This window comes from Elephas maximus, chromosome 2 (assembly GCF_024166365.1).
Source record: "Elephas maximus indicus isolate mEleMax1 chromosome 2, mEleMax1 primary haplotype, whole genome shotgun sequence".
Lineage (NCBI taxonomy): Eukaryota > Metazoa > Chordata > Mammalia > Proboscidea > Elephantidae > Elephas > Elephas maximus.
Window position 1 is genome coordinate 13,833,818 of NC_064820.1, and position 27,467 is coordinate 13,861,284.

Below are 27,467 nucleotides of genomic sequence, written 5' to 3' on the forward strand. Positions count from 1 at the left end.
CAGTCAAGAACTCAAAAGACGCATTGCATTGGGTAAATCTGCTGCAAAGGACCTCTTTAAAGTGTTGAAGAGCAAAGATGTCTCCTTGAAGACTAAGGTGTGCCTGGCCCAAGCCATGGTATTTTCAATCACATCATATGCATGTGAAAGCTGGACAATGAATAAAGAAGACTGAAGAATTGATGCCTTTGAATTGTGGTGTTGGCAAAGAATATTGAATATACCGAGGACTGCCAAAAGAACGAACAAATCTGTCTTGGAAGAAGTGCAACCAGAATGCTCCTTAGAAGCAAGGACAGCCAGGCTGCATCTTATATACTTTGGACATGTTGTCAGGAGGGATGAGTCCCCGGAGAAGGGCATCATACTTGGCAGAGTACAGGGTCAGTGGAAAAGAGGAAGACCCTCAAGGAGGTGGACTGACACAGTAGCTGCAACAATGAGCTCAAGCATAACGATTGTGAGGATGGTGCAGGACCGGGCAGTGTTTTGTTCTTTCATGCATAAGGTCACTAAGAGTCGGTACCAACTTGACAGCACCTAACAACAACAACAAACCAGAAACTGAAAGGATCATCTTATTTTCTTTGCTAACCAAAAAACCCATTGCCTTCGAGCCAATTCCAATTCAGAGACACTACAGCCTATATGCTATAGGACAGAGTAGAACTGCCTCATATATACTACAGCCTATACACTATAGGACAGAGTAGAACTGCCTCATATACACTACAGCCTATATGCTATAGGACAGAGTAGAACTGCCTCATATGGTTTCCAAGGCTATAAATCTTTATTGAAGCAGAATGCCACATCTTTTTCCCACTGAGCAGCTGGTGGGTTCGAACCACTGACCTTTCAATTAGCAGCTGAGCACTTTAACCACTGCATCACCAGGGCTCCTTTTCTTTACTAAAGTGAACCAAAATTGGTACAAGTGAAGTCATATTTAAAAGGATGTTCACGAATATTTGATATATTTTTGCCATCTTCAAAATCACAAATGCTGTTGATGGGTTCCGTCGAGTTGGGTCCGACTCACACTGACCCCATGCATAACAGAACGCAACACTGCCCAGTCCTGTGCCATCCTCACAATCATTTGCTTTGTTTGGTCCCATAGCTGCAGCCAGTGTCAACCTATCTTGCTGAGGGTCTCCCTCTTTTTCACTGACCCTTTACTTACCAAGCACTATGTCCTTCTCCAGGGACTGGTGCCTCCCAATAACATGTCCAAAGTATGTGAGATGAATTCTCATCATCCTTGCTTCTAAGGAGCATTCTGGCTGTACTTCTTCCAAACAGATGTGTTCATTCTTCTGGCAGTCCATGGTATATTCATGGCTTGAGTCAGACACACCATAGTCCTAAAAGTAATATCTTTGCTTTTTAACACCTTAAAAGAGGTCTTTTGCAGCAGATTTGCCCAGTGGAATATGTTGTTTGAGTTCCTGACTGCTGCTTCCATGGGCGTTGATTGTGGATCCAAGTAAAAATGAAGTCCTTGAAGGATGGACAAAAGACTGACACTGTCAAAGATTTCATTTTTATTTCAAACTTTTGTCCATTTATTCTGATATTCTCCCACGTGTCTGTCAGTTTGTCATACTGTGGGGGCTTGCATGTTGCTGTGATGCTGGATGCTATGACACTGGTATTCAAATACCAGAAAGGTCACCCATAGTGGACAGGTTTCAGCTGAGCTTTCAGACTAAGACAGACTAGGAAGAAGAACCTGGTGGTCTACTTTTGAAAAGAATTAGCCACTGAAAACCTTATGAATAGCAGTGGAACATTGTCTGACATAGTGCTGGAAGACGAGCTTCTCAGGTTGGAAGGCACTTCAAAGACGGCTGGAGAAGAGCTGCCTCCTCAAAGTAGAGTCGACCTCAATGACTTAGATGGAGTAAAGCTTCTGGGACCTTCGTTGGCTGATGTGGCACGACTCAAATTGAGAAGAAACAGCTGCAAACACCCATTAATAATTGGAACGTGGAACGTAAAAAGTTTGAACCTAGGAAGATTGGAAATGGTCAAAAATGAAATAGAATGCATAAACACTGATATCATAGGCATTAGTGAGCTGAAATGGACTGGTGTTGGCCATTTTGAATTGGACAATCATATGATCTTCTATGCCGGCAGTGACAAACTGAAGAGAAATGGCATTGCATTCACCGTCAGAAAGAACACTTCAAGATCTATCCTGAAAGACAATGCTGTCAGTGATAGAATATTCATATGCCTACAAGGAAGACCAGTTAATATGACTATTATCCAAATTTATGCACCAACCACTAAGGCCAAAGATGAAGAAATTAAAGATTTTTACCAACTTTTGCAGTCTGAAATTGACTAAACATGAAATCAGGAGACATCGATAACTGCTGATGATTGGAATGTGAAAGTTGGAGACAAAGAAGAAGGACTGGTAGTTGGCAAATATGACCTTGGTGATAGAAATGATGCCAGAGATCGCATGATTGAATTTTGCAAGACCAATGACTTATTTATTACAAATACCTTTTTTCATCAACATAAATGGAGACTATACATGTGGACCTCGCCAGATGGAACATACAGGAATCAAATCAACTACATCTGTGGAAAGAGACAATGGAAAAGCTCAGTATCATCAGTCACTACAAGGCCAGGGCCTGACTGAGGAAGAGACTATCAATTGCTCATACGCAAGTTCAAGTTGAAACTGAAGAAAATTAGAACAAATTCAAGACAGCCAAAGTATGACCTTGAGCATATCCAGCCTGAATTTAGAGACCATCTCAAGAACAGATTTGACACGTTGAACACTAACGACTGAAGAACAGATGAGCTATGGAATGACATCAAGGACATCATACACGAAGAAAGCAAGAGGTCCTTAAAAAATACAAAAAAGAAAGAAAAGACCACAATGGACATCAGAAGAGACTCTGAAACTTGCTCTTGAACTTAGAGTAGCTAAAGCAAAAGGAAGAAATGATGAAGTAAAAGAGCTGAATAGAAGATTACAAAGGGTGGCTCAAGAAGATGAAGTAAAGTGCTATAATGATATGCATAAAGACCTGGAGTCAGAAAACCAAAAGGGAAGAACACGATCGGCACTTCTCAAACTGAAAGAACTGAAGGAAAAATTCAAGCCTCGAGTTGCAATGCTGAAGGATTCTATGGGGGAAATACTAAATGACGCAGGAAGCATTAAGAAAATATGGAAGAAATACACAGGCACCATACCAAAAATCGGTCAACATCCAACCATTTCAGGAGGTAGCGTACGATCTGGAACCGATGGTACTGAAAGAGGAAGTCCAAGTTGCATTGAAGGCACTGGCAAAAAATAAGCCTCCAGGAATTGACGGAATATCAATGAGATGTTTCAACAAACACATGCAGCACTAGAAGTGGTCACTCGTCTATGCCAAGAAATATGGAAGACAGCTTCCTGGCCGACTGACTGGAAGAGATCCGTATTTTTGCCTATTCCCAAGAAAGGTGATCCCACCAAAAGCAGAAATTATAGAACAATATCATTAATATCACACGTAAGCAAAATTTTGCTGAAGATCATTCAAAAGCGGCTACAGCAGTATATCGACAGGGAACTGCCAGAAATTCAAGCCAGATTCTGAAGAGGATGTGGAATGAGGGATATCATTGCTGATGTCTGACTGATCCTGACTGAAAGCAGAGAATACCAGAAGGATATTTACCTGTGTTTTATTGACTACTACAAGGCATTCGACTGTGTGGATCATAACAAATTATGGATTACATTGTGAAGAATGGGAATTCTAGTAACACTTAACTGTGCTCATGAGGAACCTGTACACAGATCAAGAGGCAGTCCTTTGATCAGAACAAGGGGATACTGATTGGTTTAAGGTCAGAAAAGGCGTGCGTCAGGCTTGCATCCTTCCACCATACCTATTCAATCTGTATGCTGAGCAAATAACCTGAGAAGCTGGACTATATGGAGAAGAATGAGGCATCAGGATTGGAGAAAGGCTGATTAACAACCTGAAATACGCAGATGACACAACCTTGCTTGCTGAAAGTGAAGAGGACTTGAAATACTTACTGATGAAGATAAAAGACCACAGCCTTCAGTATGGATTACATCCCGGCATAAAGAAAACAAAAACATTCACAACTTGACCAATAAGCAACATCATGATAAATGGAGAAAAGACTAAAATTGTCAAGGATTTCATTTTACTTGGATCCACAATCAACATCCATGGAAGCAGCAGTCGAGAATCAAAAGACTCACTGCATTGAGTAAATCTGCTGTAAAAGACCTCTTTAAAGTCCTGAAAAGCAAAGATGTCTCCTTGAAGACTAAGATGGACCTGACCCAAGCCACAGTGTTTTCAATCACCTCATATGCATGGGAAAGCTAGATGATAAATAAGGAAGGCTGAAAAAGAACTGATGCCTCTGAATTATGATGTTGGCGAAGAAAACTGTATATACCAAAGACTGCCAAAAGAAGGGAGAAACCTGTTTTGGAAGAAATATAACCAGGATGCTCCTTAGAAGCAAGGATGGCGAAACTATGTCTCACATACTTCGGACATATTATCAGGAGGGATTAGTCCCTGGAGAAGGAGAGGGTCAGTGAAAAAGAAGACCCTCAACAAGACAGACTGGCACAGGGGCTGCAACAATGGCCTCAAGCATAACAACGATTGTGGGATGCTGCAGGACAGGCAGTGTTTTGTTCTGTCGTACATAGGGTTGCTGTAAGTTGGAATCGGCTTGATGGCACCTAACAACAACAGTATTTTGATGTTGCTTATTGCTCCAGTTGTGAGAAATGTTTTGTTTTCTTTATTTAAATAAGTTGAAAGTTGATACAGCATTTCTGCATTTTTCTTCAATGACACAAAAATACTCTACCTCTCTCTGTCCACATGGTGGTATAAAGATGTTGGTGACAAAGAGATGAAATCACATCCCTGACAGCCAAGTAACTTCTCTGGGCAAGAAACTTAACAACACTAAGCCTCAGTTTTCTCATCTGTAAAATGGGGGGTAAAAAAATCCCACCTATCTTTTTATGTTGTTGATAACTGTACGCAGTAGGGTTAGAAGCGTCTGGTATAACAACTAGCATCTAGCATGTACTCTATATTGCAATTTTTTAAATAGTTTATATATCATACATGAAATGAATAAATACAACTTTTAAATTATAAAAAAAAATAATGTTAAGCAACCTATTTGTCAGGAGTAAAAAGGAAAATTCAGATGATATCATTTACTTAGCCTTTTCTTCCTCTATTACTTATAATGATGACTTTTGAATTGTCCCATTTCAAAGCAAGTTGAGGAAGTTTGAATAAGCAGATCTGGGGGTAGGAAAGAGCTATATCAGGAACTTCCTAAGGGCTTCCTCTGCCTATTTTTTCTCCTGAAATCCATCCTCCATACAGCCCCCATAGAGAAGTTTCTAACACGTAAACATGATCATGTCACTCCTCTTTGCCAAGGATGAAATTGTAAGCCCTTTACAATGGGATCAAGGAGCCCTGGTGGCACAACTGTTAAAGGCTTGGCTGCTAACCTAAAGGGTGGTGGTTCAAACCCACCCAGAGGCTCTGCTAGCAATCTGCTCCTATAAAGATTATAGCCAAGAAAACCCTATGGGGCGGTTCTACCATCACATGGTGACTCAATCAGTTGAAAACCAATTCAATGCCACCTAAAATCAACACCATGGATCTACAACCCTTGTCTCCTCAGATGCCCTGATAGCTCGCCCCCTTGACCACTCACTGCTTAAAAAACACCGGTCTGCTACTAGTGCCAGATACATACTTTCTCAACTCTGTGCCATTGTTCCAGCTACTCTCTGTTACCAGTTCCTTCTTTAAGGCTGTGCTATGTCCCTACTTCAGCAAAGAAGCATGCCAGCACCATCTAAGGTGCCCCTCTCATATGCTTCCCTAGTAATGGACCTCCTCTCCCTCTGGCATTGGGTTTATAATTATTCATTTACATACGTGTGTTGCCATGTTGCTGGAAGCTATGCCACCTGTATTTCCAACACCAGCAGGACCACCCAGGATGGACAGGTTTCAGCAGAGCTTCCAGAAGAAAGGCTTGGTGATCTACTTCTAAAAGCCAGCCAATGAAAACCTTATGGATCCCAATAGAACACTGTCAGAACTAGAAAGCAGGAGGGGACAGGAACGCTGGTAATAGGGAACCCAAGTTCGAGAAGGAAGAGTGTTGTCATGTCGTGGGGTTGTTAACCAATGTCATAAAACAACATGTATACAATGAGTTTAATGAGAAGCTAGTTTGTTCTGTAAACCTTCATTTAAAGTACAATAAAAAAATTGTCAGAAATAGTGGTGGAAGATGGAAGTAGACCAACAATCATGAAGATGGTACAGGACTGGGTAATATTTCGTTGTTATACATAGGTCACTATGAGTCTGATTTGACTCGGTGGCAAATACCAACAACATCTTTGTATGCCTGATATAGAAACCAGCATGTTTGGGAGCTCAAAAAACCTGCTTTGTGTCTGAGCAAAAATGAATGAAGTCTTCCTAGAACATCCAAGGAAGTGCAGTTCGTATCACTGAATAATAATAATGGTGAATTTTATTGAGCCAGGAAATATGCTAGTCATTTATATTCATTATCTTATCTGTTTACGTCTGAAATTGTATCAGCAGATACAACCCTTATCCCCTAGATAAGGGAACAGATTTTAAGTCAGTGAGTAATGAACTTAACATTACGGAGTTCCAATAAGACAGATCTGGGTTTCTATTCAGGCACCAGGATATGTTGGAAAGAGACACCATTAAAAAGAAAGAAAGAAAAAAGAGAATACTAAGAGACCTCTGGATAAAAGCTATTTTCCGTCTTGATCTCAGCTGTACTCCTTCAATGAGCAAACCAGGTGGTTCATGGTGCCCCAAATGGTTGAAACCACACAGAACTCTGTGTGGGGTCAGAAAGCTCCAATATCCCTAATCTGTCTCAAACTACACTTTCCTAGTTTTCATCTCAATTGTGGAGTTTTCCCAGACAATTTGAGCCTGGAGATCTCTGAACAGACTTCATAAAGCTGTTCTCATTGGGAAGAAGGAGTGGAAAACGTAGATGTGTGATTCCTTACCAAGTGTCATGTACAACTGATGACCTGAAATTTGAAGCGAGAACTTCTAATTTCTGGGAATGTTTGTAGCTAAACTAGAAAAAAAAAAAAAAAAAACTCCTTGAACACGTTATTCACATTGTCTGCCCCCACTTTTTCTCCTCCTGTTTTCTCTTGGGTCCACTTCAAGTAGGTTTTTATCACCACCACCCCACTCAAACTGCTCACTCCAAGGTCACCAATGAATTAAATCCATTGCCACTGAGTTGATTCTGACTCATAGAGACCCTATAGAACAGAGCAGAACTGCCTCACAGGATTTCCAAGGAGCGGCTGGTGGATTCGAACTGCTGACCTTTTAGTTAGCAGTTGAGCTCTTAACCACTGTGCCACCAGGGTTCCACCAATGAACTACATCCTGCTAAATGCAACGCCATTCTCCATCTTCATTTATCTTGACTTCTTTATTGCACTCGACATAGTTTACTGCTCTGCCTACCTTGACATGTGCTCTTCTCTTGGCCTCCAGGACGTGACACTGACCTACATTCCTGCCTTACCTCTTTGTTTTGCTTTCCTTCTCAGCCCTCCAACCTCTAAATCTGTAGGCAGCACCAGGGCTCTAGCCTTGGATCACTTCTCTATTCTCTCTCTACTCACTTCCGAGGTAATCTCATCTAGACTCATGGTTTTCAATGCCACCTATAAGCTGGTGGCTCCCTCATTTTTCCTCCAGCCTAAGCCTCTCCCCTGCACTCTGATCTGTGTATACAACTCTGTACTCAATGTGTACTTCAATTCTGATAGACACAATATGTCCGAAACTAAGTTCTCATTATTTACCTATACTGCTCCTAAACCCAGCCAGTTCCCTCTGCCACCTGCCCCATCTCAGGCAGTGGTGACTCCATTCTTCTGGTGGTTGGGTTGGTGACATCCTTGAGTTCTTTCTTTTACCACCCTCACCTCGTCCATGAGAAAATCCTGCCAGCTCTACCATATAAATACATCCAGAACTACACTACTTTTCATCAACTCCAACACCACCATCCTGGCCCACGCCAGTCATCTCTGGCTCAGACTATTGCAATTACCTCCGAACTGATGTCCCGGCTTTTGCCCTTGATCTCCTACAGTCCATACTCCACATAGCAGCCAGTGAACTTGTTACAACCTAAGTCAGACCACATCACTCGTCTGCTCAAACCCTCAATGGCCCCCACGGGTTTAATAAAGCCAAAGTCCTTAAGTCCTCACCAAGACTTACAAGGCCTTCCTCAATCTGGACTCCCACCCCCTTCCTTGCTGTCACCTCTTCCTTGCTGTCACTGCTCTGACCTCCTCTGTGGCCCAGCTGCACTGGTCTCCTTGCTGTTCTGCAAACATCACACATACCCTCGTCTCTGAAACTATGAATTTGCTGTTCCTTCTGCTCAAAACACCCTTCCTCATTTATTCCTACGGCCAGCTCACTCATTTCCTTCAGGACTGACTCAAAAGTTGGCCTTCAAATCAAAGCCTTCCCTGGCCACCCTAACAAAATATTCATCCTGATTGTTTTCTGTCTTCTCTACTCAGAATGGGGGCAGGCATTTTTGTCGGTATTGATCACTAGACATCTCCAGCACCTAAACCATCGTCACTGCGTAAGAGGGGCTCCACAGATAATTGTTGAAGAAATTAATTAATCAGGGAAAGTCACTACCGATTCTGTATTCACAAGCCCCTTGTTATCAGTGACCCACCTACAAAATGACAACCCCACAAATCCAAAAGCTAATTTTCCATCTTGACTTTAGCCGTGCTCTTTCAACGAGCAAACCAGGTGGTTTGTGGTGCCTGGAATGATACAAAACACAGAGAGTTCTGTTTGGGGCAGAAAGCTCTAGTATTCCTAGTCTGTCTCAAAATTGGGAGTCTGTCCCTCATACCGTTCCCGGGCCGGAGTTTGCTAAGATCTAAATGGGGCATGCTATCTTATGTAACCCAGTGTTTATGCAGAGTTATGGAAGAAACTGAAGCTCAAAACCCACCAGCAGTGAGTTGTGTGAAATGAATATTTAAATGAATACTGAAGAGCATGCATTTTAAACAAACGAATCCGAACGTTAAAAGAATCCACTGGAGCTCTCAAGTTAAGAATCTTCAATGGCATATTGAATTTTTTCCTCTCAACAGGTAGCAAAAATGCAGTATGGGCAGAGAAGTGGAGGCGTGGATGGAAATGTGGTGCTGACCAGGCACCTGGGGATGTACGGATAAACTCAAGTTCTCATCGTCTTTCTGTCCAAAGAAGCACCACCCCCAAACAGACACACACATACACACAGGTGTCAAAACCTCTACAACATTCACTCCAGACATTGAAGCACAGGTTATTGTCGTAAGGTGTTTACTTATACATCTCTTCCTAAGTTCAATGGACACAAGTAGCTATTTGGCTTTTTTTTCGCCCCACTCCCACTCCCCAACCTTTCCACAACACCCAATATATGCAGCCTGTGTCCACACTCCTCATTTTCACTGAAGTGATAGTGGAACCACTAATTTTTACTAAAATGATAGTAGAACCCATGCACAAGTCTACCATGCATAATCTGTGATCGAAAGAGCTGGAGGTTAGCACTCCTGGCTCCTTTCCCCAGGTCTGTGCAGGAAACTAAGTGGCCTTACTAAGTCACTCAGTCCTGGGTCTCAGTTTCCTCTTTTCTGGGGCTGGCTGGGCTGGCTGGGGAGGGCATGATGGGGCTTAGTCTTCCATAAACTTCATCAGCTCCCTGCTCTTTGATATAATTCAGTAACTTGTTTTACAGACTTATGTGAAGTTTTAATACATGTTTTCTAGCTCACCCTCCTAGTCGGCCTGCTGTTCCTGAGTCCCAATATAATAGATAGTTTGGTGCTGCTCTGTTGGCGCTAACGGTCTTCTACTTCCAAAACTATTAAATAGAGGGAGGGAGTGAGAGGGCATATTTTCATTTTAGTAACTGTACCTAGCATAACTGGGGGCGGTAGGATTCCAGCCTGCATCCCGTTACGCCAGGCCAGCCCATGCTGGCAATTACTGTGCTGAATTAGAGAAGCCCCTTGGACACCTGGCTCCTTCATGCAACAAGTCCCCTTTCTATCCTATTTATCTTCACAGCCATCTATTTGTGTCAAGAAAGGAAACATATGAGCACAGCATCTGTTACTACAGTTAAAGAATTACAGAACACTTTTATCTGATGGGAAAAATTCAACAATAAATCCCAGGAGTTGTCAGGTGTTTTAGGAGACAAAACATTAGTCTTTCAATCATGGTGTCTTGTTTAAGCTTCACCAGCTCAGCCTGGTCTGAGGTGGGCATAAGGACCACCGGAATGTCACCACCTCTGAGTTGGCAGAGGAAAGCAGGGCTGGGGGTCTCTTCTGCTGACCCCAGCCCGGCTGGGCTCCTCCCTCCCTACAATAAAGCTGGGAACAACCCAGGGACCTCATTATCAGCCCCTTTTCCCCTACTGCTGAACTCTATTTGAATTCTCTGGCAGGTATTGGGGATGTCTTTACTTTTCTCGGTGACTAAATTTAGATAACATTTAATAAATGTGAGCCACAAAAATAGTAAAAATTCAAAGCAATTCATTACTGGTTACTTTTTTACTACTGAAATCTATTTAAGTTGTATATCTGATTTGGGAAAAGCCTTTGCTTTTTCCTATAACTGACTGTAGACAAGTAAAGTTGATAATACAAATAACGTGATCCTTTGCTTTGCTCTCTCTCTGTGTATGTGTGTGTGTGTGTGTACAATCAGTAGGTCTACATGATTCTTTACTAAATTAACTTCATGGCTGTCTTGGTGTTTTGATCTTCAGATTGGAGAGAGAGAGAAGAAAGGGAGGGGGAGAGGGAGAGAGAGTGATTGGTTTTGAGAGGCTGCCTTAGTTGCAAAGAGAAGTAACTGGCATATCTCAGAAGATCCTGACATATTATAGGGAAGCTCTGGTATCCTATCTTGTAGATCATTAAAACTGGTCACACACATAAGCCCAGGTGGCTTTGGCTCAAGCCCTGCTGTTCGCCTCCGTCCTGCACATAATCCCACCGCGCGCCCAGGGGACCCCAGGACAGAGCGGGGCGCCGCGGAGGACAACAGTGAACTGGTGGTTACCTGCCAGGCTGCCCGGCCTCTGGAGCGTGGCCGTGGCATACAGCTCCTGCGAGTGCTTGCTGTACTGCTCGGACGCGTGGACCAGGCGCTTGGTGGGCGACAGGGTGGCGTAGGTGCCGATGGTGGAGCTCAGCTGGTGGATGGGTGAGGACGAGATGGTGGACTGCACGGTGGGGGGCGAGGTCACGCGGATTGGGGACAGGCCGGCCGAGGACACGACGATGTTGATGGGCGAGCTGGTGCTGTAGGACTTGGCCAGGCGGCTGGGCGACTGCTTGGGCGAGGAGCCGCGCGGCGCGGCGTAGGCGGCGCCCTCGGGGGCCGAGCCGCCGCGCTGCAGCTTGGTGGGCGAGCCGCCCGGGGGCGCGGTCAGCGGGGAGCCCCCGCGCGGCGGCGCGGGCAGCGTGGAGCTCGAGTAGTAGAGCGCGGCGGCGGCGGCGGCGGGCGGCGCGTCGGGCAGGTGGAAGGCGCTGCCCAGGCTGGGCGCGAAAGGCTCCCGCGGCGGCGGCGGCGGCGCGGGCTCAGGCCCCGCCAGGTGCGCCGCGCGGCTCGTCGTGCCCTGTGCCCGGGAGAGGAGAGAAGCTCACTTAGCGAGGGACAGCGATCGCGGCCTCCCGCCCGCGCACGGCCCGTCCCCTCGGCCAGCTCGGGAGCCCACGCGCTCTAAGAGCACCGGGGCGGTGAGAGCACCGGGGCGCGTGGCACTGAGATGCACACGTCTCCTAATCGCTTTAAACGGGCCGGCTGGAGGGGGAATGGAAATCAAGGTTGACAACTGACACGCATTTGATTGATTTCTAGGATGTTTCTGGAATAACAGAGAGATCTGCATCAGGCGCATAAGGATTTTACAAGGCCATTCAACAGGACAGTCGTGATCTACCTGGATGCAACTGTTGTTAGTTTTCATGAGAAATTCAAACATTGAACTCCCCTCACAAAATAAAACGGTCATTTCATTTGATACATTTTCCACCTCCAAAAGTGGCCAAGTTGCAATATTAACTGGACAACATCAATAAACACACTTCCTAGAGTTTATGTTGCTGTTATTATAGCAGTGTTCTTTGTAGAAAAGACAAGTTAAAGGGGCAAAAAACATTAAATCACAAATACTCTTGGTCCTTCAGTATTTAAAAAAAAAAAAATCTAGAAGGAATCAGCAATTGTGAAAAGAAAAGCCGGCCGAAAAGCCGCCCTTTTCTGGATTTTAAAACTCAGCTCCAAATTGCTCCCTCTCTCTCTCTCTCTAGCTGGCTTTTAAGAGCCCCCTGCAGCTGTGTCTTTAAATTGAAAACCAGTTGCCTCTCATTTATTTACAAGAACACAAAAGACAACAAGGGCCAGAGTGGAGCTGGAGAGAAGGTTGGAGGGGAAAGCACTTTCCTTGAATCTCGTCCAGAGACAAATTTGCATTCGAATGAAAACACTACATTGTCAACCACTTCTGGGCAGGAGGTCTCCGATCTACCAGGCTTTCCTGGTAGGGTAGAAAGGTTTTGAGAAAGGGCTGGCGGGGGTCAGATTGGACAGAAAGGGAAAGGGGAACTGGGAAGGCAGGTTTTTGAAATCAGGAGTGGGGGCTTGTGGGGAAGAGGGGGAGAGAGAGAAACCCTGAACAGATGTTCTCCATTAAAGTTTCAATTATGCCTCTCCACCCACTTTGGAAAGGCAATTGGCAAATAATAGACTGGCCACTTTGACCTGCACATCCACAGCACTGCAATTTCTCTCTGAGATGATGGGTTCATGTGAAGATCTGTGGAAGTTAACTCAACTCCAGAACACTCTAGCAACAGCAGCCTGGGTTGAGAGGGATAAGCATGTGATTGAAAGACATTCTCTGTGCCTCTTGTATGTGTGTGTGTGTATGTATTTATATATGCTATATATATGGAATAAATGAGTATATATATATCCTACCTAGACCCAGAAAAGGAGTCCCCTGGTGACTCAAACAGTTAAGCAGTTGACTACTAGCCAAAAGGTTGGTGGTTCGAAACCACCCGGAGGCACCTTGGAAGACAGGCCTGGGGATCTGCTTCTGAAAGGTCACAACTTTGAAAACCCTACGGAATACAGTTCTACTCTGCACACGTGGGGTTGCCATGAGTTGGAATCGACTTGATTTCAACTAACAACAACAAGACCCAAAAGTAAATATTTTGAATTTAGCGACAGGAATGAAAGTAAAATATAAGTTTGGTGAGGGTAGATTAGAACCTCTCTTTTCTGCAGTGACAAGACCCCAGCAACTAGAAAGAGTTCATGGCGTGGACTCCTAGCAGAGAATTCCCAGGTATTTGCGGAACGAATGGATAGTTGGTTAATACAGCTGGTCCCGACTCTGACAATGAAGGTTTCTGTGTGTCCAGGACAGTGGCAAAACACTGAGGAGCTGCTGTACTCACCCTGGGCCCCAGACAGATATTCCGGAACCATCCAGTCAGAGGAGGACTTCTTAGATCCCCGTTTGCTTTTCTCCTGGTAGAATTTCTGAGCACGGAAATGTATAGGCTGAGGTTCTCAAACTTGGCTGCACACTGTAATTGCCAGGGGAGCTTTGAAAAATCTTAATACACAGGTCATACCCTAGCCATTTAATTCAGAGTCTTGGGAGGTGGGACCCAAGAGCAGGCTTGTCGGAAGCTCAGCAGGTGATTCCAAAGTACAGCCAGATTTGAGAATCAGCTGTCCCTAGAGCTGTGTTTTTCAAAGCGTGGTCCCTGTTCCAGCAGCATCAGCTTCAGCTTCAGCTTCAGCAGCAGGGCCAGCACCGGCATCACTTCATCTTTACTGAGTCAGAATCTTGCCCTGGAGATCTGCTTCCATAGGGATTACAGCCAAGGACACCCTATAAGGACAATTCTACTCTGTAACACAGGGGCTTGCTATGAGGCGGACTTAACAGCAGCCACGAAGGAGTTCCAGGTGATTAAAAAAAAAAAACTGCCACCGGGTAGATTCCAACTCATGGTGGCCCCTTGTGTCACAGAGTAGAACTTCTCATAGTGGCTATAATCTTTATGGAAGCTGATCACCAGGCCTTTTATTCCATGGAGCTGCTGGGTGGGTCTGAACCACCAATTATTGGGTTAGCAGCCAACTGCAGGCTGCTAGTGACACCCAGGCCCCTTTTTAGGTTAATAGTCACGTGCAAAACTGCACCACTCAGTGAGCTTCCTGGTGATGACAGGGCTCCATAAAGTTAGAATTTAGAGATGCTCTGCTCTTTTTTTTTTTTTTTTCTGCTCTAGACTCAGTTCTGATTCAGGTGGTCTGGCTTGGGCCTGAGAGTCTGCATTCTAACAAGCTCCCAGGGGAGGCAGCTGCTGCTGGTCTGAGAACTCCTGCTAAGCTGCAGGGAGTAAACACCTTCCTTTCCTTTTCTTCTGAAGCTCAAGTGGGGTGCCATATCAACTGGGGCCTGAGTGACATTCAGACGTGCAGAAGCAGCTGCCAAGTGACTGACAAGTCTGCAACAGGAATCCCTGAAAACCTTTCCAGTGGGCGCATGAGGGGGAGACAGTGTCCTGCAGGGTCTAAGGAGAGCCCCCTGCCTTCATCAAAACCAGTAACTTTTTGTTATATCTTTGTCATATCTTGCATATGTAACAAAAATTACCCTGTAGTACATTAAACGATGCTATTACCAAATTGCACCGTTGTTTTTAATAAAATAAATGCTAAATAACGTATACTACACCATTGTATCAGAGTTTATTCTAATATTTCAACATTAAAAAAAAAAAATTTCAACATTAGCACCATAGAAATGTTCTGAACAAATTTTACAAAACTTATTTTTTTCTTTTTCCCTGCTGAAGCTTCTCATCTCAGCAGTGCTAACTCTGTTAATATTGTCTAAAAAGGTTCCTTACCAACCAGCTCACACTCGTCGTCATCGAGTTAATTCTCTCTCACATAGACTCTTTAGGACAGAGCAGAAGTGCCCTGTAGGATTTCCAAGACTGTTTTTTTTTTTTTTATTTTAATCTTTACAGAAGCAGACTACTATGTATGTCTTTCTCCTTCAGAGGAGCTGGTGGATTCGATCTGCTGATCTTTCGGCTGGCAGCCAAGCGCTTACCCGCGCCACCAAGGCTCCTTAAGGTTCCTTAAAGGGCCCCCAAATCTACGGACATTTTCAGAATTGTCACCCCACGTCCAGACATTTGGGCACGCTAAAGCAGCCAATTCAAAAATCCTTTCAATACTATAGGATCTTAGTGAAATGTTGCCAATAGATTTTAAAAATAAAAAAAAAATTTACATGAAAAAAGAGAAAAAAACAAACAATAAAATGTTAAATACCCTTTATAATATTGTTATTGGCTACAGAGTACCAAAATGCAGCTCCTACAAAAGGTTTTGAATCCATTTGTCTACAAAGCCGGCAACAATCAAGGAGCTTTCTGAGGGCACCAGGTATAACGGTGCAATATCTGTACAGCAGGAGTGCCTGGTAGAGCTTTTCGAGAGCACCAGGTATACCAGTGCAGTATCTGTACAGTAGCACCGCCTGGTAGAGCTTTCCGAGGGCACCAGGTATACAGGTGCAGTATCTGTACAGCAGCACCGCCTGGTAGAGCTTTCCGAGGGCACCAGGTATACAGGTGCAGTATCTGTACAGCAGCACCGCCTGGTAGAGCTTTCTGAGGGCACCGGGTATACAGGTGCAGTATCTGTACAGCAGGACTGTCTGGTAGAGCTTTCCAGGGGAACCAGGTATACAGGTGCAGTATCTGTACAGCAGGACTGTCTGGTAGAGCTCTCCGAGGGCACCGGGTATACCGGTGCAGTATCTGTACAGCAGCACCGCCTGGAAGAGCTCTCCGAGGGCACCGGGTATACCGGTGCAGTATCTGTACAGCAGGACTGTCAGATAGAGCTTTCTGTCCACAAGCTGGAACTCTTCTGCAGCTGCACTCTCCAATATGGTAGCCCATAGCCGCTGTGCATGTGGAATGTGCCAAGTGCAAGTGAGGAACTGAATTTTAATTTGTCTTTAATGTTAACCAATTTAAATTTAAATAGCCACATGTGGGTGAGTGGCTACCATATTGGACATCACAGTTGTATAAACTTTACAATCCAGGGGTGCTAAACTCCATTCCTACGGCCTAACCAAAAAAAAAAGCCTCATTGCCATCGAATTAATTCTGACTATAGTGACCCTCTAGAATGGAGTAGAACTCGCCCTAGGGGGGTTTCAAGGCTGTAATCTTTATGGAAGTAGACTTCCACATCTTTCGCCCATGGAGCAGCCAGTGGGTTTGAAGGGCCGACATTTCAATTGGCAGCCTAGGGCTTAACCGCTGTGCTACCTGGGCTCGATTCCAATGCCCTAGAGAGTAAGAAATGCATAAGGGAGATTCTCTGGCTAAAAAGAGAAATCTGTTGCATAGCATCAATTGGACAAAGGTGGGAATTTGTTTCCTCTCTTGTGCTTATGTTTTTCTTTTTTTTTTCCCCCGTGGTGTAACTTGGCAACTCTTAGTCAGTTAGGGATACAAAAGGCTGTACTGAGAGCCTGCTGAGCAATTCATAGGATGGTTTATTACTATCTAGGTCATTGGACTGCATAGAATATGAACACATTTCAAGATGTACAGAATTTCATCTACTTTACCATCATAGAGACTCAATTCCACCTTAAAAGTATATTAGCAGTATGAAACTGTAAGTCCATTAAAAAAAAAAACTCCATGAAGTTTTAATTCAAAAATTTTTTTCTTTTTTTTTTTTAACTAATAACTGCTATAACCGCAGATATCTGGGAACGTGTGAGTACAAGCAATGAACATTGAAATATCTGCTATTGATGATGAGACCCTTAAAATAAAAATAATGATACAAAATGTTTAGAGATATTTGGGGCAGACTGGGCCCCCATACCGTCCTGTATCATATAATATGGGCTATTAAAAGGGATAATCCCTATTGATGTCTCTATCCTTGGCTGTTTTAATCAGTCTCAACCCGTGTTGTTGTTGTTGGATGCCTTTGAGTAGATTCCGACTCACAGCGACCCTACAGAGTAGAACTGCCCATAACATTTCCTAGGCTGTATTCTTTATGGGAGCAGATCACCAGGTTTTTTCTTCTGAGGGGCTGCTGGCAGGTTCGAACTGCCAATCTTTCTTTTGTTTAGCAGCCAAGTGCTTAACCGTTGTACTACTACCAGGGCTGCTTTCTCAATCCACATGTCTACTTTATTTGTCTCTGTTATGCCTTCATAAGGGAGGCCCACCTACAGGAAAATGACAAAGAGTCAGACTGTTCACAGATAAGGACCTTGTAGAGTTGTCCTGTTGTTAGGTGCCATCAAGTCAGTTCTGACTCACAGCAACCCGATGTACAACAGAACGAACCACTGCCCAGTCCTGTGCCCTCCTCACAGTCTTCCATGCTTGAGCCCATTGCTGCAGCCATTGTGTCAATCCATCTCCTTGAGGGTCTTCCTCTTTTTCACTGACCCTCTACCAAGCATGATGTCCTTCTCCAGGGACTGGTCTCTTCTGATAACATGTCCAAAGTGTGTGAGATGTAGTCTCACCATTCTTGCCTCTAAAGAGCATTCTGATTGTACTTCTTCTAAGACAGATTTGTTTGTTCTCTTGGCCTGTTAAAACCCATTGCCATCGAGTCGATTCCGACTCTAGTGACCCTACAGGACAGAGCAGAACTGCCCCATAGAATTTCCCAGGACCACCTGGAGGATTTGAACTGCCAACCCTTTGGTTAGCAGCCATAGCACCTAGCCATGGCAGTCCATGGTATATTGAATATTCTTCACCAATACCACAATTCAGAGTCCTCAAGATGCTCAAATAGCTTCTGCTAGGCAGAGGTTGGTATCCATTAAATGTAGTTCCTTCCTTGGTTCCCAATTCCAATTCCTATAGACAATTTGGGTACATTATACCACAAGGTAAAAAAAAAAGTAGGTGTCATGGATTTAATTGTGCTCCCCAAAAATATATGTCAACTTGGTTAGGCTATGATTTCCAGTGTTGTGTGGTTGTCCTCCATTTTGTGGTTGTAATTTTATGTTAAAGAGGATTAGGGTGGGATTATAACACCCTTACCCAGGTCATATCCATTTTTTTTTTTTTTTACCCAGGTCACATCAAGGTAAAGGGAGTTTCCCTGGGGTGTGGCCTGTACCACCTTTTATCTCTCAATAGATAAAAAGGAAAGGGAAGCAAGCAGAGGGAGAGGGGACCTCATACCACCAAGAAAGCAGTGCAGGGAGCAGAGCCCGTCCCTTGGACCCGGGGTCCCTGCACAGAGAAGTTCCTAGTCTGGGGGAAGATTGATGAGAAGGCTGACAGGTTGAGAAAGCCTTCCCCTGGAGCTGACACCCTGAATTTGGACTTTTAGCCTACTTTACTGTGAGGAAATAATCTTCTCTTTGTTAAAGCCATCCACTTACAGTATTTCTGTTATAGCAGCACTAGATGACTAAGACAGTAGGTTTTTTTTTTTTAATGAGGTATGAACAATATATATAACTCATCAAAGCTCTTATGAATTAAATCTGTATTTATAGCCTACATGTAAGTTTTTTTTTTTTTTTGTAAGTTTTAGGTGGGTCAGATTTAGAATATAATGTAATTGTAAATTTTATGTTTGTGTGTGTGTGTGTGTGTGTGTGTTTTGTGACATATTGAGGCCTCTTGTTTAATAGTGCAGTGCATTTTTACCTATTTTATAGAACTGTTTAAGAGAAAGACATATTTTTAAGTATAATAGAAAGAATATTGGAAAGGGAATTCAGGCAATATCTACATTATTCCCAACTGCCATTAACTACCAGGATTCATTAATTCACTCATTAATTCACTCAAGCATTAATGAGAACCTGTATACTCCATGAGTCAGAACTGACTCTACAGCAGTGGGTTTTTTGGTTTGGTACTACACTCCAGGTGGAAATGAGGAGTTTGCTCCTGAAGATCTTGCTCTAATTCTGTGATGTGGCATATCTTACCTTGACACTATTTTGTAGATGTACCGATGTTCTATTTTTGTTTGCACAGGATAATATCCAGCTCCCAGCTGTGACATCCTTCTTTTTGGAAAGTACGATCCTCTGTGTGATGTGACAGGTCACCTTTGTGGGGCCTTTCTAGTCATGATCTTGTAACACCCACCCAAGTGACTAAGCGGGACTGTGCAGATACAATAATTGTGGCCCATCAAAGATAGTGGTCCGTTTTGCCATCCACTGTGCTTGAAACAAGCCAACCCAGTGATGGAAAAGAAAACAGCCCACTACCACCAAGACAGGAGAGACCTGCAGGAGACGGTGTGGTGGGCTTCCTGGACCATGGAGAGAGAAAGCTGAGTGTCTCTGGGCAGAGACTGAGGGCTGGAGAGAGGTATGCCTGTGAGCATGGCTAGGGAGAGGCTGTCCTGATGAAAGAACTGTATCCTTGAGTGTTTCTGAGCCTGGATTGTAACCTGTTACTTCCCTGATAAACCCCATAATCTTGCGTATGGCTTCTGAGTTCTGTGTGGCCATTGGCAATGAATTCTCGAACCCAGCAGAGAAGTAGAGAGTGCTGTGGGAAGGATGGTTGGTGTCAGAGCTGGTAAAGACAGCGGATAGAGGATGCATATCTGACCTCCACCTCATAGGAATCAGCCTTGGGCTGTTGATCTTGATTCTCCTTCCGCTTGTGAAGTTAGAGGAAGTCAGATGCTGCCCCCATGTCATTTTTACACTGATAACATGATGCACTTGGACTAGAAGGTAGTATGGACCTCAATACCAAGCTTATTGTTTCCCGATACCTTCACGTTGTATTTTCTGTAAGGGAGTCAGGGAAGTAGAGGGGAGGTAAAGGGAAGAAATTCTTTGACTTGGAAACATACTTAGCCTTCATTCTTCAGGGATTTCACAGTGAAAAAAAAAAAAAAAAAAAGCTTATAGCCAGTTCACAAGAGACTTGACAACCCGCACCCTTTAAGGAATCTTGACTTCAGATCACGAGGAAAGCAGTGTCACTAACCAAAGCCACACTTTATAAAGCTGGTCTGTGATTTACGGGCAGTCCTTGTGAGTTTGCATGGAGACCTGCCAACTCTCCCGGAACTGTCAGCCCTAACTCCGGGACAAGAGGAGCATCTGCCCAGATTGCTGGGCACCCAGGCCGACAATGTCAGGAATGGGGAGCTGCAGTCCTGGCTCCTTGGCTTCTCAGGGACGAGCTTAATGGCTTGCAATCCACCTTCTGCTCACCCCCCTACTGGATTCATTGCTTTTCATTTTCCTGGGGTTGCAATCAGACTGGCAAACCCAGTAATGAATGACATCTTCCCCTCTGTAGACAATACAGCTCACTGCTGGTAATCTGGGTCCCGGGCAAACACAGTTGTCACAAAACGCTAAGCTGGAAGGCATGTGTCAAAGGGAGGCAGAGCCTCCAGAGTTAGGCCCTCAAAGGAGTCAAAGTATGTGAATATGGCCATTAGGCTTGGTGACCAAAAAGTTGTGGCTGGTGTTTGAGGGCACTGCCTCAATGCCAGGAGGATTAAGTGGCAGCTGAGGGGTGAGAAAAAAGAAGCAGTGATTGAAGAATATTCTTTCGATGAGTTAATAAACCCAGATTAAGTGTTGTTACTGAAAAACAGGGCATGGCTTTAAGGTGATTTTATGGCTTGAGCTGTCTCCTCCCAAAATATGCATTGGAATCCTAACTCCTATTCCTATGGATGCAATCCTGATTGGAAATGGGGTTTTCTTTGTTATGTGAAAGGGGAAATACCAATTAGGGTGTGTCCTAAACCTACCTACTTCTGACTTACGAAAAGAGCAGATTAGACACAGATGGGGGTGCAGACTGAGGGAGTCAGATACCATGTGTGGATGGCCCAGAACCAAGGAATCAAGCAACATTCAGGGCTACCAACAAGCTGGGAATTGACATGGCTGAGACCCTGATTTGGGCTTTCAGCCTCCAGAACTGTGAGGAAATAAATTTCTGTTCTTTAAAGTCACCCACTTGTGGTATTTGTGTTACAGCAACACTAGCTAACTGAGACTGAGATGGTTAATGTTAGGTGTCAACTTGGCTAGGCCATGATTCTCAGTGGCTGGGCAGACCCTACGTGATCACCTCCCATTCTGTGGTCTGATGTGAGCAGCCAATCAGTTGGAAGAGAAGTTTCCTTGGGGGTGTGCCTTGTGCCCATTATATAAAAAAATGTTCTGGCAAAGCTTGCTCTCTTTCCAACCTGCACTTTTCCTGCTGCTTGACCTCTGGTTCTTGGGACGTGAGAAGCCTTCAGTCTGCTGCCTGGCCTGTGGATTTGGGACTCCACAATTGCGTGAGCCATTTCCTTGAAGTCAATTTTTTTTGTCTATATATGTCTTTAGTTATGTCTATAAACACTTCACTGGTTTTGCTCCTCTATAGAATCCAGACTAAAATAATGACAGAGCCTATCTTTGAACAAATACATTTCTAAATATACTCTGGTAACAAATTTTAGTAATATCAGCTACATGCTATGGATTAAAACTTCTGAAAATGTGCTGAACTTTCCTAGGGTGAGTCTATATATGGCTTGAGGCTTGCATAAGCGTAAGGTAAGGGCGTTTACTTTCACTACTTTAAAACAAGAAGAAATCGTTAACTCCAAAATGTAAACGACCTTTTTCGGGTATTACATGAAGTGTTTCTATAATATAATGCAATTAAAAAGAATTTACATATCAAGCTATATGTTATCTCCTTGAACTTACCCCCTGGGGATTTAATAAATTTGTCTGAACAAAACTACCACTGCTCACAAAATTTTGGTAACTTCTTTTTAGAAACTGTCTTCAGAAGGAATGTCACTCTTTAAAATAACTTCAAAGGTAGCTGTGGAGTAAAGAATTTAACATTGCCTTAGAGAAGGCTTGACGGCAGTGGGTTTGGTTTTTTTTTTATAGAGAAGACTAGCCTTTGTCCCTTTGCTCTTGAGAGGTGATCTCCAAGCTCTTGGAATGTCCTTACTCATCAAAAGGGCCTTTGTTTACCTGGGAGCCTGGGTCAGGTCAGCTAGTCTAACAATGTGATTTTTGGTAGGGGCTTTGTTTCTCATGGTATCAGCTTGACATCCAAAGGGGCTGGACACAGAGGTCAGCCACATGGGAAGTAAACATGTTTATGTGATGAAGCCCCAGTAAAGACTCTGGGCACCAAGGCTTCGGTGAGCTTCCCTGGTTGGCAATATTCTATGTGTATTGTCACATATTATTACTACGAAGAATTAATGCTGTACATGATTTGACATTTGTATTGGGCAAATCTGCTGCAAAATATCTCTTTGAAGTATTGAAAAGCAAAGATGTTACTTTGAGGACTAAGGTGCACCTGATCCAAGCCATGGTATTTTTAATTGCCTCATACACGTGCAAAAGCTGGACAATGAATAAGGAAATCCAAAGAAAAATTGATGCCTTTGAATTACGGTGTTGGTGAAGAATATTGAATACACTATGGACTGCCAGAAGAACCAATAAGTCCGTCTTGGAAGAAGTACAGCTAGAGTGCTCCTTGGAAGGTAGGATAGTAAGACTGCATCTCACATACTTTGGACGTGTTATCGGGGGGACCAGCCCCTGGAGAAGGACATCATGCTTGGTAAAATAAAGAACCAGCGAAAAAGAGGAAGACCCTCGATGAGATGGATTGACATAGTGACTGTAACAATGGGCTCAAACATAGTAACAATCGTGAGAATGGTGCAAGGCTGGGCAGTGTTTTGTTCTGTTGTATGTAGGGTCGCTATGAGTCAGAACCGACTTGACAGCGCCTAACAACAACAACAACGTGGCTGCACCGGAAGGGGCCACATTTGTAAATATCCTGGACTCCACCCCATACTGCTCTCTTCCCGTGGCTAGTATTAATCTGTATCTTTTACTGGTAAAAACAAACAAACAAAAAACATAACCATGAGTATAGCAGCTTTCATTGAGTTTTGTGGGCCCTTCCAGTAAATTCTTGAAACTGAAGATGGACTTGGGGACCCCTAAACTTCAGCTGGTGTCAGAAGGGCACTGTTGTGGATTGTCTCCTAACTTTGCAGTAGTAAATTCTGGCACTGTGAGAAAGGTTTGATTTTGAAAATATGCCCCCCTTCAAAAAAAAAATCAAGAGCCTTGTCTGTTGAGTCTACTGAGGAGTACTGGCTTTGGTAAATACTAACTTGTAACACAAAGTCAAGTAGAAGGTCAGCAAAAAAGAAGAAAACCCTCGAGGAGATGGGCTGACACTATGGCTGCAACAGCGGGCTCAAACACAGCGATTGTGAGGATGGTGCAGGACCAGGCGGCACGTCATTCTGTGGTACACAGGGTCGCTACAAGGAGGAGTAACAACAACCACGTAAAGACACGGTGTCTGTTCTCACTTCACGCACCAACCCTGAAGTTACCACCACTAGAACAGTTATTGACGGTGAGGAAAGAAGGACTAGTTTACCAGGAGATGACTCCCTCACTAACATCAAAAGGTGGAGGCCAGGGCAAATTAAACTCACATAATTGAAATGCTAAGGCACAGGGAAGGAATTCCCTTCCTCAGATGAGTACAACTTAATTACAAAGACTATGAGAGTAACTATAACCTTGAGATAATAATGGAGACCATTGCTACTGCCTTCTCTTTCACTGAGGGTCCCAGCATTAAAGGCCAGAGGGGAAAGGCAGAGGTAGGCAGGTAGGTGGATGAGGTGGGTGGACAGATGGATGGATGGATGGATGGATAGATTAGATGGATTAGATAGACAGACAGACATAGACAGACAGATAGATAGCAATGAATGAATCTTGCAAATCCTGCTGTGCCTGCCACTTTACCTAGAAGCTAGAAGGTTACAGCAGATCCCCCGGTCTGTAAGCCACTAGTATAAACACGGTGGTATAGAATACTGTGTCCTTGGTTACTAGCTTTTCCTCCCTTTTGGCCTCCTTTTAATAAAATGTATGGTTAAGGTCATCATCAATAAATATCGTGAAATGTATTTCATACGGCCATTTCTACAGTCTATCAGTGGAAAGAAAAATAGATACGAAAGATATAAAACAATGACATAAATGTCTTAAGGAACACACACAGGAGGAATTTCTTGATGGCAACTTTTTCTTAAAAAGAACAAAAGCATTGCCAAAAATATACTAATAAAACTTATATTTCATCAAGAGATTCAAACTGTAGTACAACTAGTAACCCAATATTTGCTCAGAGAGGAAAAATTACAGTAAAGTACACGCACAGTCTCCCTGCACTGAGAAATGTTTCAATTATTGAAGCCATATAACACATCCTTAACCTGGAAAGGAGAAAGGAAGGCAGAAGATTTTAAAGCAAAGCAATGAATAAAAAGAACCCAAAAAGCCAACCCCAGTTGAGTCAATTTTGACTCATAGAGGCCTTCTAGGAAGGACAGAGCAGAACTATCCATGTGGTTTCTGTAATCTTTACGGAAGCAAATTGCCACACATCTCTCCTGCAGAGTGGCTGGTGGGTTCATGGAACTGCCAACCTTTCAGTTAGCACCTGAGCACTTAACCCCTGCACCACTAGAACTCCTTGTAAAGCAATGAATACCAAAACCAAAACAAAAAACCTCATAGCAACCCTATAGGACAGAGTAGAACTGTTCCTTAGGGTTTCCAAGACTGTAAATCTTTATGGAAGCAGACCGCCCCATCTTTCTCCCCCAGAGCAGCTGGTCGGTTCCAATTGTGGACATTTTAGTTAGCTGCTGAGCGCTTAACCACTGTACCACCAGGGCTCCTAAGGCAATGAACAGGGACTAAAACTAAGCAGTAATCTTAAACCTATTTTTAAAACAAATATATTGCAGTTTCCCACCAATACAGTACACATAAAACAGCCTGATTTCTACTCTGCTGCATTTTTGGGTTGCATAATGTATGCATTCCACACTAATAATGTCACTGCAATATTGTATCTTCCCAGTTCATTTGTGGTTTTTCTCTAACTACAACTTTTTTTGTAATTACAGTAAACTGGAGTGACGTCATGCTAGTCATCTCTATAATTCAGTCATGGGCTGAACTGTGTTCCCCCATAGATAAGCTGAAGTCCTAACCCCTGTCCCTGTGAACGTGACCTTGTTTGGAAATCGGGTTTTTCTTTCGTTATCACTTAAGTGAATATTGTCCTACCACAGCAGGGTGAGTCAGAATCCCAAGCCCTTTTCAGTGGTGTCTTATACAGGGGAGAACAAACACAGAAACAGTCAGACACCAGGGGGAAAGCAGACAACACAGGAAGATGCAGCTATAAGCCAAGGAACGCCAAGAAACACCCAGGGTTACCAGACACTGGGGGTGGCAAGGGGGGTCGTTCCCCTAAAAATGACAGAGAGTGAGAGAGTGTGGTCCTGCTGACCCCCTGAATTTTGACTTTCAGCCTCCTGAACTGTGAGAAAATAAATTTCTGTTCTTTAAAGCCACCCACCTTGGCAGCACAATGGGTAACCACTTGGCTGCTAACTGGAAGGTTGGTGGTTTGAACCCACCCAGCAGCTCTGTGGGAGAAAAGACCTGGGGATCCGCTCTGTTAAAATTGCTGTTGTTATTATGTGCTGTCAAATCAATTCTGACTCACAGCGACCCTACGGGACAGAGTAGAACTATCCTATAGGGTTTCCTAGGCTGTCACCTTCCTGGGAGTAGACAGCCTCATCTTCTCCTGTGGAGCAGCTCAGCAGCCCAGCACTGTGCCAGGAAACTCTACGGGGCTGCTCTACTCTGTCGCTTGGGGTCACTATGAATCAAAAGTGGACTTGATGGCATCTAACAACAAAACCGCCTTACAGTATTTTGTGACAGCTGCCCTAGGAGACTAAAATAAAGTCTTTCCATTGTAACAATCAACTCAACAGTGGTTTATTGGAAACTTGCTCTTCATCTGCACCCCGTGGGTCTCTGCTGCCTACCCATACCATTCCCGGGGCTCCCCATCTCCTATCTTCACATCCACCCACAGGTGAGCGCGCCGATAAGCAACGCTCCCAAGGCAAGGAACCCACCGGTCTGTGGTAGAAGTAAGCAGATGGTGTATTTGTAATTATGATACAGCATCCATGAGTTCTTCTTAAAGCATAAAGGTCAGTCCAACATTGACTAAACAGTCCAGATTGAAAAGAAATGGCAGTTTTGCTTGAGAAAAGCTGACTGTTTTTCGAGACTACCCACCAGTGTTCAGTGTTACTTTACAGAACTACCATATGATTCTTAATTTCCCACAGCCAGCAGCCCATTTCTCTGAGTGCGACCGAGTAGTGGCTTGCTTCAGCTCTGCTGGAGAACACGACAATGGTTTAAAAATCTTTAGGATCCTGTACTACTTTGACAGTGCCCCGTACACAGACCTACACTTCGATGTGTCTCGCATATTTTGTTTCTTTAATGGATGCAGTGCTTGGTGAGACTATGTTAAGCTTGGACATGGGGAAGAAACCAACATTTTTAGAGCAACAAATTTATGTGGAGTTTTATGTTTAGCATTTCACATAATCCATGAGAAATGACATGTGAATGTCCTAGAGGACAGCCAACTTCTTTATTCTCTAATCCAGCCTCGAGCCTCTGTAGAATAATTGTAAAGAATGGGGCCAGTTTTCAAAGAACCTGAAGAATATTTGGTGACCCCAGGGCGGCTTACTAGGGATAAGGAGATAAATTTGCATGGTTTTTACTCTTGCAGCAAGGCAATGGAAACCCTGGTGGCGTAGTGGTTAAGTGCTACGGCTGCTAACCAAAAGGTCGGCAGTTCAAATCCGCCAGGCACTCCTTGGAAACTCTATGGGGCAGTTCTACTCTGTCCTACAGGGTCGCTACGAGTCGGAATCAACTCGACGGCAGTGGGTTTTTTGGGTTTTTAGCAAGGCAATGTAATGGGAAGAAACAGATTTACAGGCAATAACTAGGGTATCATGTGTGATATGACAGAACGATGCTTCTAACACATAAGTCAGATCATGGTGTCCCCGTGCTCCACGTTCTCCATGGCTTCTCATTTCACTCAGAGTAAAAGACAAGATACTCACAGTGATCCACCTGGTCACCCGTCACCTCTCAAACACTCTCCTGCCACTTTTTCTCCCTGCACTTGGTTCTAGCCACCCTGCTGGCCTTGCCGCCCAGCCACATACCAGGCT

The 27,467-nt window shown here is 44.0% G+C and overlaps 1 protein-coding gene across 2 annotated transcripts in view; it reads right to left on the bottom strand.

Moving 5' to 3' along the window:
* Nucleotides 1-27,467, bottom strand: part of CTNND2 (catenin delta 2) — a 1,201,869-nt gene that overhangs the window by 542,688 nt on the left and 631,714 nt on the right. For both annotated transcript variants that reach the window (XM_049861022.1, XM_049861014.1), the window contains exon 7: nucleotides 11,271-11,829. In XM_049861022.1, the coding sequence (XP_049716979.1) occupies nucleotides 11,271-11,829 (559 nt within the window). The remainder of the gene's footprint in view (nucleotides 1-11,270; nucleotides 11,830-27,467) is intronic.